This window comes from Bos grunniens, chromosome 16, assembly GCF_055505025.1.
Source record: "Bos grunniens cultivar Pamir isolate PY7600 chromosome 16, Bosgru_T2T1.0, whole genome shotgun sequence".
Classification (NCBI taxonomy): Eukaryota; Metazoa; Chordata; class Mammalia; order Artiodactyla; family Bovidae; genus Bos; species Bos grunniens.
The window spans coordinates 17,106,275-17,127,091 of record NC_141180.1 but is presented as its reverse complement, the minus strand read 5'-3'; the positions used below and the strand labels follow the sequence as shown (position 1 = coordinate 17,127,091).

Genomic DNA, 20,817 nt, shown 5'->3' with positions numbered 1-20,817 from the left:
ACAGTATCTGTTGAACACCTACTGTGTGTCAGGAACACACAATAAGCCCACTTCACATGGTGTCTAGTTTAACTACCCTAACAAGCCTCTTCGGAGAAGGCAATGGCACCCTACTCCAGTACTCTTGCCTGGAAAATCCCATGGATGGAGGAGCCTGGTAGGCTGCAGTCCATGGGGTCGCTAAGAGTCGGACAGGACTGAGCGACTTCACTTTCGCTTTTCACTTTCATGCATTGGAGAAGGAAATGGCAACCCACTCCAGTGTTCTTGCCTGGAGAATCCCAGGGACGGGGGGTCCTGGTGGGCTGCCGTCTATGGGGTCGCACAGAGTCGGACACGTCTGCAGCGACTTAGCAGCAGCAGCAGCAGCAACAAGCCTCTGAGGTCCTGCCTGGTAGTTCACCAGGAAAAGAACTCGCCTGGCAATGCAGGTGACACCGGTTCCATCCCTGGGTCCGAAGAAGGAAATGCAACCCACTCCAGTATTCTGGCCTGGGAAATCCCATGGACAGAGGAGCTTGGCGGGCTACCGTCCAAGGTATCGCAAAGAGTTGGACAAGCCTTAGGAACTAAAACAAAACCCCTATAAATTTAGCACCTAACATTTCAGTTCTGTCTTGGAAGGGCACCTCATCTACCACAGGTCCCTATGACAAAAGCTGCAAAACATTTTGATACATTAAAATGCTACCGGGCCCCCCAAGTCCCCCAAACTTTCAAACAGGAAATGGCTCTGCTACAGAAGAAAGCCAGGCCGGGACCGCGGGCGCCATTGGCAGCCCCATCTCCCAGGCGACCAGAAGCTAACGGCCGCTACGTAGCCGCAGCCCCGCCCTTCCCTCGCGGCGGCGTGGGCCGCTCCCCGCCCCCAGCTCGCTTTCTGCGCATGCGCAGAGCGCTGGCCCCGCCCCCTGGCGCCGCGATCGCAGCCATTTCGCAGCCGCTTTCTTGCAAGTTGCGGTTCGCTCTACCGGTGTCCGTCGCTAAAGGTCGGTGCTACGGACGGTCCTAAGAGGGCTGTGCTCTCGGGCACCAGGAAAGCAGACGAGGGTAAGGGGGAAACTGCCTTGTGGTTTTCGTTGGGCCGGCGTGGGCCCCGCGGCTCTGCAGCCGGGCTTTGTTCGCTGGCGCGGGCGGTGGCGGGTTGGGGTGGGGGTGGGGCGCCGCCCCGCCGGGTTCCCGGATTGCAGGCTGCGCGCTGCCTGCCGCGCTGCGCTGCCGGTGGGGTCGGGGGAGCCGCGTTGTTGCCATGCTTGTTCGCTCAGCCTTTCCCGGCCGGGTCTGCTTAACGGCCAGGCCGCACTTCCTCCTCTGGCCTAGCGCGGCGGCGCGGCTCTCGCCGCAGAGGGGAAGGTGGGGTTGGGGGAGGGGTGAGCCCGCCGAGGCGCCGCGCTCGCCTTAGGGCCCTTCGGTCGTTCAAGCCGCACAGAACCGGCTGTTGTCTCGGAGGCGCTGTCCTGCGGCCGCTGTAGACAGAGAGTAAAGGAGTGAGGCAGCGTCCCGGCCCTTCCTTTCCAGGGGTTGTGGTGGGGGTGGGGAGGCAGTCGGAAAACAGGCGTCTGCAGGTTTCCGTAAAGAGATCGCGAGGAATTAGTGTAAAGGGAGAGAGCCACTTGAGATCGGGTGGCGAGGGCAGGCGTCCCGTAGGAGGTAGATCTTTGAACTGTCGGCCGTGGGGCGGAGGATGCGTCAGCGACGGAGGAGGGAGCAGAACCGCAGAGGCCGAAGGGAGTAGTGAGTGTTAACGGCCAGGCAGGCGTTGGAAACTGAAAGAAGGCCATGTGACTGGAGTGTGGTGAGAATTTAATGGAAGCAAGGATTCGGGGGTAGTAGAGTGGAGGAAGTGGGAATCGTTGAGGACGTCATTCCCGTACTGCAGGTGTGCAGAGGGGTAGCAGGGAGATGGGACACCTGCCTTGGAGGCAGAAGTGGGCAGTGGATGAGCAGTGGACTACCTGGCTGGAAATTCTGGGGCCCCCAGTTAGGAGCTCTGTCTCTTGGGGCAGGTTATTCTTGACTTAGTTTACTCACCTGTAACAAGGAAATAATAATAATGCTTTTCTGCACAGTGTGGTAAAGGCTAAGTAAAATAGTTCACGTGGGTGCTCCTTTAAGGGTACCGACGGGCACATAACAAGGGATAGCTATAGAGGATCTTCAGGGACTGGGTAGGTCCCACACCGTCAGTAACTTGGTGAATGGTGGTGCCATTTGGGCAGATGGGAAAACTGGGCTTGGGGGGAAGAAAAACAGGTTTGGGGAAGAAATTTAAAGTTCTGTTTTGACTGAGATGCCAAGGTAGCATCTAAATGGGTCTGTTAGATGAACTTGGTTTTGGAGGTTAAAAAGACTATAAATGTTTAGTATGTATTTGGTTATCATCAGGGTATAGTTGGTGTTTAATATTATGGAGTTAGATGAAACTACCGAGGGAAGAAGGAATTTGATAGTGTAGTCCTTCATATTCCAAGTTACTCGTTCACCTTGAGGGCTTGTTTTTTTAATTAATTATTCATGGTTGGAAGATATCCTTAGCTTTCCACAGCTTTTCGTTGATTGGGTGTCTCCAGGGTTAACTTAGTTGGCAGACAAAGGTCCACATCATCAAAGCTTGGTTTTTCCAATAGTCAGCTGCAGGCATGAGAGTTGGATCATAAAGAAGGGGGTGGGTGTGTTTGTGGGGTGTGGGAGTATGGTAGTCACTCAGTTGTGTTCCAACTCTTTGTGACCCCATTGACTGTAGCCTACCAGACTCCTCTGTCCATGGAATTATTCTCCAGGCAAGAATACTAGAGTGGGTTGCCATTTCCTTCTCCAGGCGATCTTGCCCACCCAGGGATTGAACCCTGGTTTCCTGCATTACAGGCAGATTCTTTACTGTTAGAGCCCCAAGGAATTGATGCTTTCAGATTGTGGTGCTGGAGAAGACTCTTGAGAGTCCCTAAGAGTGCAGGGAGATCAAACCGCATCCTAAAGGAAATCAAGTATGAATATTTATTGAAAGGGCTGAAGTTGAAGCTCCAGTAGTTTGGCCATCTAAGAGCTCACTCATTGGAAAAGACCCCGATGCTGGGAAAGATTGAAGGCAAAGGAGAACGGGGCTGCAGAGGATGAGATGGTTGGATGGCATCACTGACTCAATGGATTTGAGTTTGAGCAAACTCCAGGAGATAGTGGAGGACTGTCTGCCTGGTGTGCTGCAGTCCATGGAGTCAAAAAGAGTCCGACATGACTTATCAACTGAACAACAGGGTGACTGTGACTACAAAATAAACTTTATACTAAGTCCAGTTTGATGACACAAGACTTAGACTTAATGCTTGAAATGGGGTTTCTTCTCACAACACAGCAAATTGAATTTGTAGTATATTTTCTCTGGTTCTAAATTTAGTCTCAGATACTTAGCTAGTAATTTAAATTCAGATTTTAGACTTAGGCTAAATATCTTTTGCTATCTTACAGGGGGAGTAGAGGGAGAATGTTAACAAGTGCAATATTACATCAAGAAGATATAATATTTTCAAATTTTAATGAATATCAAGGCCTAAAGATTTAGTATAAAATATTTAGGTTCATTAATTATTTTAAGTACTGATTAATTTATGTATTTGGATTTACTAACAATATATTGTGGAGGTATTTGGATTTACTAACAATATATTGTGGAGAAGGCAATGGCACCCCACTCCAGTACTCTTGCCTGGAAAATCCCCGGGATGGAGGAGCCTGGTAGGCTGCAGTCCATGGGGTCCCAAAGAGTCTGACACGACTGAGCGACTTCACTTTCACTTTTCACTTTCATGCATTGGAGAAGGAAATGGCAACCCACTCCAGTGTTCTTGCCTGGAGACTCCCAGGGATGGGGGAGCCTGGTGGCTGCCGTCTGTGGGGTCACACAGAGTCGGACACGACTGAAGTGACTTAGCAGCAGCAGCAGGAACAATATATTGCCTGCAGCTTTGAGGACAGTCTGCTAGGAGACAGTGCAAATGAGGGTAAACTATTGGATTTATATATGAAATAATTGATGACCATTTCTTAATATAATAGTTTGGGTTTGAACTTGCCTCCACGGTGGATAACTTGGAAGTTATGCCAGAGTTTCTTCCCCTGTAAAATGATGATATAGTAGGATCTATCATGTATATTTCTCACAGTTGTGAGGATTAGATAAAACACATAAAGTACCCCTTGTAAAAAGATTACATAAAATCTCTTTTAAGAAAGGGTAAAAATCACATGTAGTTACCTAAAGATAACCATTTGGGGGGGGATAATTCTTTTCCAGTCTTGATTTATTTATGCATACTTTTTGTGTAGTACAAATTATACTTTAGTATTTGCTTTTTTTTTTTTTAACAAAATGTGATGGTCCAATTTCATCATTAACATTTCTTAATAGGCAATGTTAATAGCAGCATGATAGAATATCATGGTAGAATATCCTGTGCTTAATATAGATTTTCAGTAAATTTCAGCCATTGGATATTTCCAGATTGGTAATTTCCACTGTTTACTCTTACAAATAATGCTGTTTTTAACTAACTTGTTTCTTAGGTCTGAAGAAGACAGTTGAATCATGGGTGATGTTAAAAATTTTCTGTATGCCTGGTGTGGCAAAAGGAAGATGACCCCATCGTATGAAATCAGAGCAGTGGGGAACAAAAACAGACAGAAATTCATGTGCGAGGTATTAAAAAAATACCGTTTGCATTTATGTGACTTTAAGGCTTATTTTATTATTAAAAGAATAATGTTTTCTGTTTGGAAATATTAATGTGTTGTACATTGGGATATGTCCTTTATTGTGACTTGTCTGCTATTTCTATCTCATTATAAATCATTTTCAAGTGATATGAAATCAGTCATTTTAAAAAAACTTTTGGCTGCACCACACAGCTTGGGGGAATCTCAGTTCCCTGACCAGGGGTGGAACCGATGCCCCCTGCAGTGATAGCACTGAGTCCTAACCGCTGGACAGCCAGGGAATTCCCTGAGAGTTACTTTTAAAACAAGTGGTAGGTAAATTATTCTAATTAGAACAATGTGTCTTTCACACTTTATGCACTACCAGTAGTGCAGACTAGAAAAATTGGATTAACTGTCTCTAGTTAGTTACTAATTCCAGTAGAAAGTCTTAACTGCGCGTTCTTAACTGCTTAACGTCAGAGTGCTTTAAAATAAATACAGGTAGTTTATTCTTTGGTCTTGTAAAATCAGATTTTAATGTGGAACTTAATGTTGTATTAGAAGAGATTATCTGAGCCACATAAGTTAACATTCTTGCTTTTGGATTAGTTTATCACTGGACAGTATGAATTGAGCATTTTTTATAAGACAGCCTGTGAATTCTTTTAGGTGTGTTGTTTTCACTGTTTATAAAGTATATTTCCAGTAATTAACTGTAATCCCTTAATGGTCTAGTGTGGTATGAATTTTTTAAATCCCAAAATTACCCAGGTCACACTCTGAGTATATTTTTTTCTTGAAGGTTCGAGTCGAAGGATATAATTACACTGGCATGGGTAATTCCACCAATAAAAAAGATGCACAGAGCAATGCTGCCAGAGACTTTGTTAACTATTTGGTTCGAATAAATGAACTAAAGAGTGAAGAAGTCCCGGCTATTGGGGTAAGTATGGCCAAGCACTTGAGACATATAAGATTATGCTAATCCAGCATGTATGGAGGCGCAGCGTGATAGTTTTTCAGTGTTGTTTTCAAATAGTATGTTGATGTGTTCCTTAGTGAACCTTGGGGGTGAGTTGTTTTCTCAGAGAACTGGGATGATTTCCTGAAGATTTGGATTTCATTTTCATTATGTACCTGACTTGGGGATTCCCTTTAGTCTGTATGTCTTAGGGTTTTACATATTGTGTTCATTCAAAACTGATTTTTCAGAGCCTGTTGTATTTTGTGTACTTCAAAAATAACATTTTAAACAATATAAAAATCAGTAACATTTTAAGATGCATTTGCTCCCATTGACATTTTCTTAGAGTTAAAATAGTATTTGGTACAGTAGAATATCATTCTTGTGTTTTTGATACCGTAATTATTTTTAATTACATTGTGTGTATGCAGCAAAAGTTTTAAAAAATAAACTTATTAACTAAAAAGTGAAAGTTCGAATTTTCACAAAAACAGTGGTATTGCTGATGTTTTTAAAAAGTCATAAATTATGAAAAAAATCACATTATGATTTAAGCAGATGCCTTAGGTATTACATGAAACATCCAGTTTTTATAAAACCTTTAGAATACAAAAACCCAAAGGTTTTTGTATTCTAACTTGTTTATAAAGGTAAAAATACATGTTTTTTACCTTTCCATTGCATTTACCCAGGAATTGAGTTTACTTTCTAGTATGGTGTACCGCTATATAATTACAAGATTTTTAATTAGTTTGCTTGAGCCATCTGTGAAACAAAGAGATTGGACAAGACGACCTTGATTCTTTTTCAAATGTTTGACCCATTGGCCTTTGTTCCATGTGTTATGACCTATTCTAGTTGTGTGTTTTGGTTTTGTTTTTTTTTAAGCCTTTTCCTAGGTCTGTTGGTGGCAAGCTCTTTGATTTCTTTTATGTAAAAATGTTTTTGTTTTACCTTGAATAGAAGATGACGCAATTCTGAGGTGCCAGTTTTCTCTGAGCACTTCAGAGATCATGTTGCACTGTTGTCTGACTTCCGTTGTCTGATGAGAAGTGGGCAGTAATCAAATCATTTCCGCCTGTATGTGTTTTCTTTGGTTGCTTTATTTTTTTCTTTGGTTTCCAGTAGCTTGGCTATGATGTTTTCTTTGTACTCATCCTGCTTGGAGTTTGCTGAAATTCTTGAATCTGTAAATTTATGTCTTTCATCAAATATGGGAAACTTTTGGTTATTTTTTTTTTTCCCAGATATTTCTTAATTTTTTCTTCTTCTTTTTCTGGGACTTTCATGTTAACGTTATATGAGAAACCTTTTGAAACTATTTTGGAGGTCCTGGACAGTCTTTTTATCTTCCTTTCTCTAATTTTCCAATTGGATGATTTCATGTGTATGTTCAGTTTATGTTAAAGATAATCAGTATCTTCAAGTTCACTGATGGTTTTCTGTTGGTTCCGTCAGTCCCCACCGCCACCCCCACCCCCCCTCCCCCCGCCAATACTTTTTTTATTATTTCTAAGTTTATTGCCTTTTTTTTTTAAACAGGTTTTGTTTTTCTGGTGGCATTTCTTTTCATCCATTATAAGCATACATTCATAATATGACTGAATTTCTTGTATAGCATTGAGCATAGTTACAATAGCTGCTTTAAAATTCTTAACTGCTAATCCTAGCATCGGGGCCATCTCAGGGTTGGGCTCTGTTGATTGTGCTTTTGAGATTTTTCCTCTTTGTATGTCAAATGATTTTGCATTATATCCTGGGCATTGTGACTATTATATTTTGGAGACTAAATAATGTTAGACCTCCAAAAAGTATTTATTTTGTCATTGTGTTGTCAAGCAGTTAATTTAGACGGACTTACGCGCCAGCACTATCTTTTAAGTGATAGTTCAAATCTCACTTCAGTTTTCTGATCCTGTGCTAGGAGGCTTGAAATCTCTGCTACGTATATATAGTTTAAAGGTTAGCCAGAGATTTGGGGAAAGTTTATACGCAGAGTTTGGGATTCCTCTTTGTTTCCTTTCTGGGATTTCTTTCTCACTTTCTAGCAGCTTTGGTTTCCCCAAATTCTTATCCTTTGATACTTCCGGCCAGAAAGACTGGGTTTTCTGTTGAGTTTTAGCTGTCTGAGATGGTCTTCCTTAGTAATAAAAGGCATAATAAGCTGGAATTATACTTTCTATTTTTTGCTTTCTCATTTCAAGTTCCTTCTAGAGTTTGCCAGATTTTGTTCACTTTTTAGTGCCCGTGTATAGCTGAGGAGAGTTTTAGGGTTTTTTTTTTTTCCTGGAGTTCATGTTACCTGCAGGAGTTAGTATAGTAGGAGCTACTGGGCCATACCAGGAATAGTATCCTATTTTCAATTTTTTCTTGTTAGCATTGTAACACATTGAGATCTTTTCCGTTAAGGCTCCAGCTATGCATTTTCTACTTTGTCCCTCACTTCTACACTGGCCTTCTTGCAATTCATCAAATAGGCTAGCACCTTTTCCATCCCAAGACTTTGGTGCTTGACTATTCTTTCTGCCTAGAGTGCTCTTCCCCAGCCATCCTGTTGAAAATTACAAATCTCCTGTTAGCCTGGTGGCCCATCTCCTTTCATTATTTTATTTTTCTCCACAGCACTTACTAAATTCTAGGCTGGTGCTTCTCAACTGGGAGTGATCTTGTCCCCCAGGCATGTTTGGCAATATGTGGAGACATTTTTGTTACAACTGGAAGGGGATGGTGGCATTATTGACATCTAATGGGTAGAGGCCAGGGTTGCTGCTAGACATCATACAATATATAGGAGAAAGCTTCCTGAAACAAAGAATCATCCAACCCAAAATGTCATTTATACTGAGTTTGAGGACCCCTCTTTTAATCTATTTTTCTACCCCTAGATCCTCATACTATAGTTCATGAGAGCAGAAGATGGGGTAGGGTTGGGGGTTCCTCTGGTCCATACAGTAGGCACTTAGTATGTTTCGGTTAGATGAATGAGGGATGAACTTGGGAAAATGTTATATCACAAGCAAATCTTTGCCATACCATCTGTATTTTACCTCCCCATCCTCACCAAACCCTGCTTGTGTCACTTCACTTGCCCTTTCACGCAGCAGAATGTACTTGCCAAAAATGACTGATTTCTAAATGCCAAGGATACTTAAACTTTTTTTTTTATCATGGAAAATGTCAGATGTGTGTCAGAGTAAAACTAGGAATAATATCACAAACCCCTGTGTTACAACACTTTTCACCATGACCAGTCATGATTCATCTCTTAATTTCTATCTACCTTCTTCCTTTGGGATTATTTTGTGGCAAATCCCAAACATCCTGTCATTCATCTGTTACTACTTCAGTTTGTATTCTAAAAGGTAATCCTTTTAAAAAACACAGCAATTCCATTATCAAACCAAAAAAAATTAATAGTTTCTTAACGTCCCCAAACACCCAATCAGTACTCAGATTTTCCTGATTGTTCCATGAGTCCATTTTTAGTAGTTTATTTAAATTACATTCCAGATGTTGTCTGATGCTACAGTTAATTGATGTCTGGTGTTCTCATCACTAGATTCTCTCTCCCTCCCCCTCTCTAATTTTTCTTTGGAATTCATTAAAGAAAGCATGTTATTTATTTTTTAGTTTCCCACACTTTAGATCTTGCAGATACAGCCCCCTTGTATCATAAAGTATTTCTCTGTTCCTCTGTTTCTCATAATTGGTGGTTAGAGACTTGATCAGATTTCAGTTTGATTGGAGTAGAGGGGCGGGCACAGGAAATCTCTGATGAAGAGATTTGAAGTCTGATGAAAAGATGAAGTCTACCTGTACTGATGGGGTTTTGTGTTTTTTACTGTTACTTACAATGCTAAAATGAACAGCCTATGTATTATGCATGTGTATACATACAACTTTTTGTATTTTTGCTTATCTGTCTTGGGGAGAGATTTGTTGAAATGGAATTGCTGGATCAAAGGATATTGCATATGTGCTTTTGCAGGCTGTTACCATTTTCTTTCTCTGTAGGATAAGAGTTTAATTATTTTGGATTTCCACCATTTCAGTCATTTCCAGTGGTTCTCAGCAGACAGTTTTGGCATGTCCCCCCAGTCCCCATTGATTGCATTTTTGACTAAGAACAGGGGGAGGGTTGCTACTGGCATCTAGTTGGTAGTCCAGGGATATTGCTAGACATCCCGTGATCAAAGCATCATTCCCGCTTTGGCCCAGCTGGTTCATTCTTACTGGAGCTGTTAGTAATTGCCCTCCACTCTTCCCCAGTAGTGTAATGGACACCTTCCATCCTGGGGGGCTCATCCTTCAGGGTCATATCTTTTTGCCTTTACATACTGTTCATGGGATTCTCCAGACAAGAATACTGGAGTGGGTTGCCATTTCCTCCTCCGGTGGATCATGTTTTGTCAGAACTCTTCGCTATGACCTGTCCACCTTGGGTGGCCTTGCACAGCATGGCTCATAGCTTTATTGAGTTATGCAGAAAGGTAAATGATGTATACAGCATAAAGTGATCCCAGTTTTTGTGTGAAAATTATATTCATCTACATAATTACATAATCTCCAGAGAGAAAATAATGGATATTTTTACTACCCTTACCTTTTCTGCCTGAAATGAGAACATAATAGTTTTATAATACTGAAAGCCAACAATATTAATATTATGAGGAAAAGAGGGGGTGACACATGGGCCTCCTCTGAGTTTTAAAGAATTGAATGGTCTCTGAAGGCAAAGTTACTGACCTTGCCTTGACTTTTCCTCTTGCAGGTAGCACCCCCTACACCCTCAGCTACTGATTCCTCTGATACCACAGCAGAGGATGGAGGTGTACCAGGAAACCTGGGAGGACCTCTTCCTCCACACCTGACTCTCCAAGCAGGTAAGGACTTGAATGTGTGCACATGACCGAGAATAAGATAGACTGTCTTGCACAGTCATCTTTTTCTCACTCGGACAGGTAGAAATAACTATTCTGAAGTCCTAATGTGGAGAGAACCCAAGATCTTCATAAGTTTGCAGATACTACCAGGTTATTTAATCTCTTAAAAACTGGTACAGCTCAATTACTTTCTGTCAATAGATTTTGATCTCTGGATAGATTTTGCACAGGCTAGAATATTTGGTTAAAGGGGTTTTATTTACTGCCCTTTCTTGTCTTTAACTTGATTCCTACCAAATATTGTAGGCTTGTTTGTTTGCCATATGGGTCCCGGTCACTGCTGAATTCTGTGTATATCAAAACCTTCATTAGTGTGTCCACTGTTGGGTCAGTTACCTGGAATATTTGTCAAATTACCTATGTCTCAGATCCAGTGTTTATGAAACAAGGATAACAATGTTTACTTACAAGATTATTTGAGTAAACTTTTAAAAAGTATTAATAAACAGTTTTAGGCAATATTAACTACAATTTTTACTCTGCTTTCTCATTAAAATTCATCACTTTTTAACACCTTTTTAACTTATTTCCATCTCTAGCACTAGCATGTAGCTTTCTTTCAGGGTCATATCTAGTGAAGAAACAGTTACCATTTAGTCAGTTATTACATATGTAACAACTTAAAACAGAGCTACATGATAATGTATACCAGGTTATCAGTCACTTATGATCATTACTAGCAGCACCCTGCTGCATACCATCTTTACAGTTAGCAATTTTAGACCTGTATTCAGTGAGGTAACACTTTATGTGAGAGATTTCAGGTCTATTTCCAAATAACTAAAATCTTGAATTTCTAATAATAAAGCTCTGAAATCTAAATTAGGAGTGGTTTTAAAAAATACTAAGGGTGTTTGTACAATTTGATATGTTAAAATAACATCATTTTCTTTCCATAATAGAAAATAATTCTGGAGGTGGGGGCTCTGGCTATGTGCCCACCTGGGATCGAGGTGCCAACTTGAAGGATTATTACTCAAGAAAAGAAGAACAGGAAGTCCAAGCGGTAAGGCTATATATAACCCTGTATTACATCTCCTAGAGTGTGATTTAGGACTTGGTTCATGGCACAGTTTGAAATATTTGCAACTTTATAATTTAGTGATTGTTTTAATTATTTGAGACTGATAGTTCACACAAAACACCATAAACCTAAGCTACCTGTTAATTCTGGTCAGTAGAATTGCCTGTGAAATAAAACTGTTTTTCCCTGGTATTAATAAAATGTCTCTTCATCTGCTTTGTAGGAAACTTAGTTGCCTCAGTAAACCTCATTTCTTGAGCACTTGCAGTAAAAGTGCTTTGATAAGATAGCTTACTTTGCTAACTTGGTAGATACTTTATTTTTTTGGCTGTGTGCAGCATGCAGGATCTTAATTCCCTAACCAAGGATCAGACCCATGCCCTTGTAGTGCAGTCTTAACCACTGGACCACCAGTGAAAATCCTTTCACTTTATTTGTTTAAAGTTTTTAAACCAGCCTAAAGAAATTGGTCAAAGGTTTCTTAGGAACAGTTTAAATGTGTAATGCATTAACCAATAGCTTGTTCATGTGATAGGACCGTCACATGGAGTAAGAACTAGTTCTGGCTCAGTTTTGACTAGGATTAAAAGCTGTTAAAAGACAACTTCCGCACTTTTAAAGCATGGTACAAAGAAATTGTTGTTATAGAACTGTGTATCTTAAATCTACATAGCATCCTGAAGCCAAGTTTAATTATTGACTCAACAGACCCTTGAATCTGAAGAAGTGGATTTAAATGCTGGACTTCATGGAAACTGGACCTTGGAAAATGCTAAGGCTCGTCTGAACCAATATTTCCAAAAAGAAAAGATTCAAGGAGAATATAAGTACACGCAAGTGGGTCCCGATCACAACAGGTTTGCTTGTTTCACTCTTTTCCTTCTATAGTAAGTTAGGGTTTTGTAGAGTTATTGTTCTGTTCTTGTACGTGGCATCTGGTTCAGTTTGTGGATGAGTAGAAAATGGTGAAAAGATATGTTATATTGACCGAGAAAAATTGTCACTGATGTGTAATGTACAGTTTGCTAAGGTTTTCTCTTAGGAGTGTGATTTTAAGAATAAAATCACAAAAATTTTCTGTTTAAGAATAAAATCTGCAAAAAATCTGCTCTTTGTGTTGCTAGACTTCTGGTTCTCGTATGAATCTGAGAGGCAAAAGCCTCAGTAGTAGCCTCAAGTAGTGGTTTGTCCATGTTTGACTTAAAAGTCAGCCAGAGGTAGTAAGTTTGTTGTTCTCTGTGGTGTTAGAAGCAGTTATAATGTTTATTTCTTTAACGTGTCAAGTTAGACACTTCGAGTCTTCAGAGATAGATGGTGTTACATCTAGAACCAAATTTCCCATCGGCTTTGAAAGTTGCCTGTGTTCGAGTCCTATTAGTGACGTTTTAAGGGCCTGTTGTGAAGCTGAAGGAGAGCCTCCATCTTTGTATGTGAGTTAAATTTGGCACACTTTTGTTCTGTTAAATTTCATAAACTGAACATACAAGGAGGAGGAGGTTCTCACAGTGACAGTATGTTTCTCAGCCTGCTTGCTGTTCTTCCTGAGAGCATTCCAGGGTGTAGTAATTATTACTCCCAGGAAGGCTCATATGGATAAGATTCTTCTGGGGGCACTAATATTTTATTGAAAGGGAGGGGATGTTTTAATGAAAATCTGGATGATTTAATTTGCTGTCCTTATATGAACTAAGTCAAAATGCATCAAAACTGTTTTCTTTAAAAATCAAAGTGTTGCATCTAGCAACCCTAAAATAATTATTACTGAAATAAAACTTTGATATTGCTCAAAATCATGTTCAGAGCATGGTTCCCCCTGCTTCCCAATGTTTTATTCAATTCTGAATTCTCAAATACTTAATTTTGACATCTGACTTTATTAAACCATCAGAAATTATAAAAGAAAGATTGGTTTGTTGATGATTTTTTTTTTTCAAATTTTGTTTTTCTACACTGATTGGGCTTAGTAGCTCTTGATAACTTGAAGGGCAGTTAGATAATTTAAGTATGCCTGAAACTTACTGTAAATTTTTTTAAATATCTTAATTGATTCTGATACAAAGAGTTAAAGAATTCAGGCTATGACAAGGAAGGCAGAGGCAGTTGGGGGAGCTTGGACAGCATTGCTCTTTGTATGTCCTTTAAAGGCATAACAGACAGCAACACTAGAGGTCTGTGTTCATACACACATGTGCTGCTGCTTAGGCTGAACTAAGCAATCACATGGGAAACTATTGTAAACTGATTTCTGGTGTTGCTGTTCCCCCCTAGGTGGAGGAGAATGAGATTGAGTGCTGACTTTAAGCCTGGCTGAGAAACATACTGGCATCGGTGTCATTAATGAAAGGGTGGATGTTGTTTCCCTGAAAGCCAGTGGCCTTTGACCCCTGAAGCCGCTGTGCCTGAAGGTCAGTTCACGAGGTATAGGAAGGAATCTTAACATTTTTTTTTTGTAAGTCTCACCTGACCTTTTATTCACAGCACAAAGCCAAGGTTAGAATATACCTGAGCAATGGAAAGATCAGAAAGCATAGTTTCCAAAGGGCAATTTTCCCCTTTTTAAAGCCCAAATTTATTCCCTAGTATCTGCTAGCTATTTTAGCTATAGTTTTCAAAAATATTTTGTTCTCCGAGACTTGACTTATATAAACTAATTTTTTTTTTGTTATTAAGGGCTACTTCCAACTGCAGGCAGATAGCAGACCTCTGTCTCCAGCCACTGACATGGGCTCGGTGTTCTTACTCCCATGTGTATGTGGGCATACAAGCCTATTTTTAGCTGATCGTAACAGACTGAAATCATTAGTGGGTGGCCCATGCAAAGAATCGTAAAACAACCACAACTATAGTTTAAGGAGAGTATTGGACTTACTTTATTTCTTGGCCTCAAGCTAAGTGGAAAATTCCTTTTCACTGAATGTTTTCTAGCTATTCAGACTGCAGCCTTGAAATACAGTTTAAAGTAAGTAAATGTGGAATCAGAGCTCCTAACATTTTCTTTCCATGAACAGTTGGCTCATCAGGTTTGATTACAGCTGTCTCATGCCGTGCTGTGCATTATTTGACGTTTATATACTTCATTTGTTCTAGGAGTGAACAGAAATGTTTACAGTGGTTTTTTGCTTTGATTTGCCTAAGCAGTTGGAAAGCCTGATTTAAGAATCCTGGATTTAATAATTCTAATGGTGAAATTTCTAACCTTGTTTGTATATGTTGTTACAGGAGCTTTATTGCAGAAATGACCATTTATATCAAGCAGATAGGCAGAAGTAAGTGTTACTGCTTTCCTGATATTCTGAGTCTTGTATAGCTTAGTAGTATTCATTATAAAGTCTTGAGCCACATGTATTATTAATTTGACAGAGTCCATGCTATAAGGTACCATTTAGGGTGTATTAGAATATTAGTGATTAGCAGGCCCAGTTTCCCAGTTTTACATGTTGAAAGATTGTGCTAGCATTGTATTTCAAAGGGTAAGAGGTGGTAGGCTGCTGAGGAATGTGCCAGTGTCAATTAATCTTTCCATTGATACAGAAAAGATACAGCTCCTTCAGGTAAAACTTAGTGACATTTAGAAAGGAGTTAATCAGATGATAGGATTTGAGGTCTAAAGGCGAATGTGAGCATTTAAGTGTCACAGAGTCAAGAAAGAAAGTTGAGAAAGTTACTCTTAAGGCATTTAAGGAACCAACTGGGGTTATTCATAAAGGAAGTAAAAAGACAAGCATGAGCATGTATTCTTTATTCTTAGTAAGTTTAAAAGCAGGCAGTGTGTCATGCTTGAAAGTAAAGAATAGCTCTGTGTACCTGATTTTGTCTCTAACAAGTTTAATGATTTCAATGAAATCATACCTGTGTTTCTGGGACTCAGTTTACCTCACTACAAGTTGAGAGAAGTGGGAAAAGATTCTTTCCAGCTTGAGAATTACGCACTTAGGTGTAGTGGATAATTCTTATGACTTAAGTGTAGTGTGTCAAAAACTTAGAAAATCAAGTCTTTGAAAGAAGCACTAGGAGATGATGTTGAATTTTTTTAATCCTAGACTTTTAAGAATACTTTGAGTGGATAGGAGTTTTAAGCTTTTTGGAACACAGCTACAGTCATTTGTTTACATCAGGGAATAGCAAACTTAGTAGAAGTCCAGATAAATATTTTAAGCTTGGTGGGTCAAATATATAACACATTATTATTTCTGTCTTATATTTATGAACTCTCTACAAACATGATAACATTTCTGGTTCCGGGGCCCATAGTCAAACTCTAGTTGAAGTGTTCTTAGTAAATGGCTTCACTCTTGAGAGACAGAATTGAGTAACTGTGACAGAGATTATATGGCCTTAAAGCCTGAAATATTTTTTGACCCTTAATAGAAGAAAATTGCTTGACTCCTGGTCTGGACACTTTGGACCCATTTTTATTCCTTTGATTTGCTTTTTAATCCTTTATTTTTCAGAAGTTAAATTCTTCCTGTTTTAATGCTATATGATGTTAATAATGACAGCTTCGTTAAAATAGTTTATTTGCTTTTAATGTAAAGATTTGTATGTGGTATGTGTCTTAGTGTGTGCCTCTAACCAGGATGGTCAGCTGTTAATGGTATTGGTTTGAGTTAGCAGTTAGAATGAAAAGGAGCTTAGAACTCTTACTCCCGTATTTTAGGTCAGCTTTTGTACCCTAACCTTCTAGTTGCTTATGATGAGATGTTTCTGTACTTAGACAATTGATCTTTTTCTCTTTGGTAATTTTGAACTTAAATTATAGGGATTTTTGCACGTGAACATGGATCAAATAAAAAACTGGCAGCACAGTCCTGTGCGCTGTCACTTGTCAGACAACTCTACCACCTTGGAGTGATTGAACCATACTCTGGACTTACAAAGAAGAAAGAAGGAGAGACAGTGAGTCTTTAGACTTAGTAGCCCAGAGATAATATGAGATTCAGTTTTGCTGTTGTTTAGTCACTAAGTCTTGTCCCACTCTTTGTGACGCCATGGACTGTAGCCCGTCAGGCTTGTCTGTCCATGGGATTTCCCAGGAAAGAATACTGGAGTGGGTTGCCATTTCCTTCTCTAGGGGATCTTCCTGACCCAGAGATCAAACCCTGGTCTCCTGCATTGGCAGGCAAATTCTTTACTGCTGAGCCACCAGGGAAGCCCGTGAGATTCAGTTCAGCTTCTGTTTAATATTTGGCTAAAGGTGTTTGATCATTGTAGGACTCTTGCCTCAAGAAATGGAAATGGCCTTACTCCTCATCATTAAAGTAATTCTTTCACCAGGGAACTGACTTCTTGTTGGCTTTAGGTCTACTGTAGGCCTAGTATCGACTCCATGCTCTTACCCTCCCGTAGTAAATCCGAGTAGTGTTCATATGTATGTTACACGGTTCTGATGACTCTCCCTTTTCTGTAGGTGGAGCCTTACAAAGTGAACCTTTCTCAAGATTTGGAGCATCAGCTGCAGAACATTGTTCAAGAGTTAAATCTTGAGATCGTGCCCATAGTAAGCATACAGCTACTTAGTTCTTCACCTTTGTATTGACCTTCTTCAGTCAGACAAGCAACTGATATTTTTGGTTTTGTTTGTTTTTTTTTAATAGCCTGAAGATCCCTCTGTGCCTGTTGCACTCAACCTTGGCAAACTGGCTCAGTTTGAGCCATCTCAGCGGCAAAACCCAGTGGGTGTGGTTCCTTGGTCACCGCCACAATCCAACTGGAATCCTTGGACTAGCAGCAACATTGATGAGGGGCCTCTGGCTTATGTGAGTGCAACACTGTTGTTGAGATCAGACTTCTGTGTTTTATTTTTGAACATATTTCATTAGGATGTCTAGTTTTAAAGAAATGAATTCAGCTTCATTTTTTTGAAGCTGAATTACGCTTTTGTGTGACTATTGCTTTCCCATTTTACAGGCTACTCCCGAACAAATTAGCATGGACCTCAAGAATGAGTTAATGTATCAGCTGGAACAGGATCGTGATTTGCAAGCAGTAAGTGAAGTATTTAAACATATGGTGCTTAAGAGCTTCAAAACAGTGAATAATACATTTTTGCCCTTTCTAGGAAGGCAAATTAAAGATACTAATCTAACTGATAATCCTAGTTACCTCTGAGGATAGGAGTAGTGAGTTAAGGGCCTGTTGTTCTTAATGTAAATGAAGAGATGGAGTATAATAACTTTCCATGTGTGTGTGTTTTGGTGTTTTCTGAGTAAAGCGACTTAAAATGTTTAGAAGAAAGGTAATGTATTTGTAATGTCCAGAATAAAAATGAGGAAAATAAGGATGCGGATAAGGCCAAAAGATATTGTTCAGAAATTTAATGGAAAGAGGCTATTCAATTAGAGGTGTGTGTGTGTGTATATATATATATATATATATACACACTTTTATCAAAAAGTATTTTCTGAGTATTAAGCCAGTGGGAAGGAGTAACTTTTCCTAGAGATGGCAGGTTTGGTTTGTGGTTTTTTGTGTTTTTTTTTTGTTTTTTTTCAGAATTAAAATAGTTGCTTCTGATATGTATGTTGGTGGACATGTGAAGTGTAACTTTTCTAATACAGGTCTTACAGGAGAGAGAGTTACTGCCTGTGAAGAAATTTGAAAGTGAAATCCTGGAAGCAATTAGTCAGAATCCAGTTGTCATTATTCGAGGTGCTACTGGATGTGGTAAAACCACACAGGTTCCCCAGTTTATTCTAGATGACTGTATCCAGAATGACCGAGCAGCTGAGTGTAACATTGTAGTAACTCAGGTAAGTAACAAGCCAGTTTATGAGGCATGTGCCTGTTGTGAATAGTGTTTGAGAGGTGGAAACATCTAGAAGGCCAGAGCATTCCTAATTCTTTGATCAGCTTCCCTTTGTAGTGACATAAAATTCTGAAAGTTGTAGAGCATTAGGCCCCTTTAAGTTAAAAACAGAAAAAAGGCATGAAAAGAATTTAACTTTTGTGTTAATCTCTGGTATCTTTCACTGATAAGGTAAACTGAACCATATGGTAGATTCTTACTGTCTGGGCCTGAAGGGAGTCTTTGAGCCTCATTTCAGTTCAGTCGCTCAGTCGTGTCCGACTCTTTGCAACCCCATGGACTGCAGCATGCCAGGCCTCCCTGTCCATCACCAACTCCCGGAGTTTACTCAAACTCATGTCCATTGAGTCGGTGATGCCATCCAACCAGCTCATTTCTGCCACCCCCTTCTCCTCCTGCCTTCAATCTTTCCCAACATCAGGGTCTTCTCAAATGAGTCAGTTTTTCTCATCAGGTGGCCAAAGTTTTAAGAGTTTCAGCTTCAGCAGCAGTCTTTCCAGTGAATATTCAGGACTGGTCTCCTTTAGGATGGACTGGTTGGATCTCCTTGCAATCCAAGGGACTCTCAAGAGTCTTCTCCAACACAGTTCAAAAGCATCAATTCTTCGGTGCTCAGCTTTCTTTATAGTCCAACTCTCACATCCATACATGACTACTGGAAAAACCATAGCTTTGACTAGACAGACCTTTGCAGGCAAAGTATTGTCTCTGCTTTTTAATATGCTGTCTAGGTTGGTCATAACTTTTTTTCCAGTAAGCAAATGTCTTTTAATTTTATGGCTGCAGTCACCATCTTCAGTGACTTTGGAGACTGAAAAACTGAAGTCTGTCACTGTTTCCATTGCTTCCCCATCTGTTTGCCATGAAGTGATGGGACCAGATGCCATGATCTTAGTTTTCTGAATGTTGAGTTTTAAGCCAACTTTTTCATTCTCCTCTTTCACTTTCATCAAGAGGCTCTTTAGTTCTTCTTTGCCTTCTGCCACAAGGGTGGTGTCATCTGCATATCTGAGGTTATTGATACTTCTCCTGGCAATCTTGATTCCAGCTTGTGCTTCATCTAGCCCAGCGTTTCTCATGATGTACTCTGCATATATGTTAAATAAGCAGGGTGACAGCATATAGCCTTGACATACTCCTTTCCCAATTTGGAACCAGTCTGTTGTTCCATGTCTAGTCCTAACTGTTGCTTCCTGACCTGCATATAAATTTCTCAAGAGTCAGTCAGGTGGTCTGGTATTCCCATTTCTTTGGGCCTAAAATAAGGTAAAACTGAGAGTACTTTGTCCTTAAGTTTGCATTCAAAGCTTGATTCTCTTTTTATCTTATCACCATAAGGTTCAATAAAAACCAATCAGAACAAGAGTAGACAAGATAGAAAAACAGATAAATGATTGACTTTAGCAGAATGCTTATTATATGCTGGGTTCTGTTGTAAACAATTGATATTTTTGAGCTCATTTAAAGTTTATGACTCTTAAGATGTAAGTACTGTATCATTTAGTATTTTTCTTTCAGTAACTTGAGGCACAAAGAGATTTAAAAATTGCCCAAGATTAACATAGGAAGTGGTTGAAACTAGTATTCACAACCAGTCTGCCTTCAGTGTTCCCCATTTTGACTGCCACGTTCGGTTACCTTACCACTTATAAGCAATGCTAGCAAGTCTGTCCCACGATTAGGGAAGAGCTAATTACCTTTCCAAGTCTTCTTAGGTAAAGTGGTTCCTGTCAGCTGTAACCCTGTACTTCTGGCATTTGGAAGGAGAGCGTCGCAGGTAGCCGGATACCACCTCCTAGGCTGACTAGGGTTGACTTAGGGATTCTTAACCTGGAAAGTATAATTGATACTCAGGGGAGTGTCTTAAACCTTGAAATAGCGCCCCCCCCCCACCCCCCAAAAAAATTGTGCATATACATTTATGTGGACATGTGCAAACCATGCTTTTAATGTGTCTGAAATGAATATATGTCTTAAAATTGCCCTGTATATTTTATAGGAGAGTTGGGTTTGGGGAGGATCTAAAAATCTTGACTGAAGAAATGCATTTAAAATTGATATTGTAAGCTTGAAGAGATAGGATAGGTGTCCATTTTTCTGGGATAGGACCCTTAGCTTTTTTCTTCTCAAACTATTCTTGATTGCCTTTCTCCCCAAACTAGCTATGATTTCTTTGCCTCACAGGAGACGTTCTAACTCCCAACTACAGCTATCAGTAAAGGACCCTTCCTCTTAATACTTACCTTTCGGGAGACCTGTTGTTCAGGAGGATGCCGTTTTACAGAACATTTGAGTTCTGTTCTGCCCTCCCTGTGCTACCACTTTCCATTTACACTCAGAACAATCCAGCAATGTAGGCAAAAATGCAGACTCCCAACAAATGAGCTGAACA

At 40.1% G+C, this 20,817-nt stretch overlaps 1 protein-coding gene across 3 annotated transcripts in view; it reads left to right on the top strand.

The window, feature by feature from the left end:
- Positions 1 to 931: 931 nt before the first annotated feature.
- The window catches only part of DHX9 (DExH-box helicase 9), a 41,798-nt gene continuing 21,912 nt past the window's right edge, over positions 932 to 20,817 (top strand). The window contains exons 1-13 of one of the 3 annotated variants that reach the window (XM_086343481.1): positions 932 to 1,050; positions 4,558 to 4,690; positions 5,492 to 5,632; positions 10,425 to 10,536; positions 11,499 to 11,602; positions 12,329 to 12,477; positions 13,889 to 14,025; positions 14,840 to 14,886; positions 16,380 to 16,516; positions 17,028 to 17,117; positions 17,215 to 17,376; positions 17,528 to 17,605; positions 18,178 to 18,369. In XM_086343481.1, coding sequence (XP_086199607.1) covers positions 14,856 to 14,886; positions 16,380 to 16,516; positions 17,028 to 17,117; positions 17,215 to 17,376; positions 17,528 to 17,605; positions 18,178 to 18,369 — 690 coding nt within the window. In that variant the 5' untranslated portion in view covers positions 932 to 1,050; positions 4,558 to 4,690; positions 5,492 to 5,632; ... (3 more) ...; positions 13,889 to 14,025; positions 14,840 to 14,855. Of the gene's footprint in view, positions 1,051 to 4,557; positions 4,691 to 5,491; positions 5,633 to 10,424; positions 10,537 to 11,498; positions 11,603 to 12,328; positions 12,478 to 13,888; positions 14,039 to 14,839; positions 14,887 to 16,379; positions 16,517 to 17,027; positions 17,118 to 17,214; positions 17,377 to 17,527; positions 17,606 to 18,177; positions 18,370 to 20,817 lie in introns of all 3 variants that reach the window. The other 2 variants (XM_086343483.1, XM_086343480.1) reach the window with 2 other exon arrangements.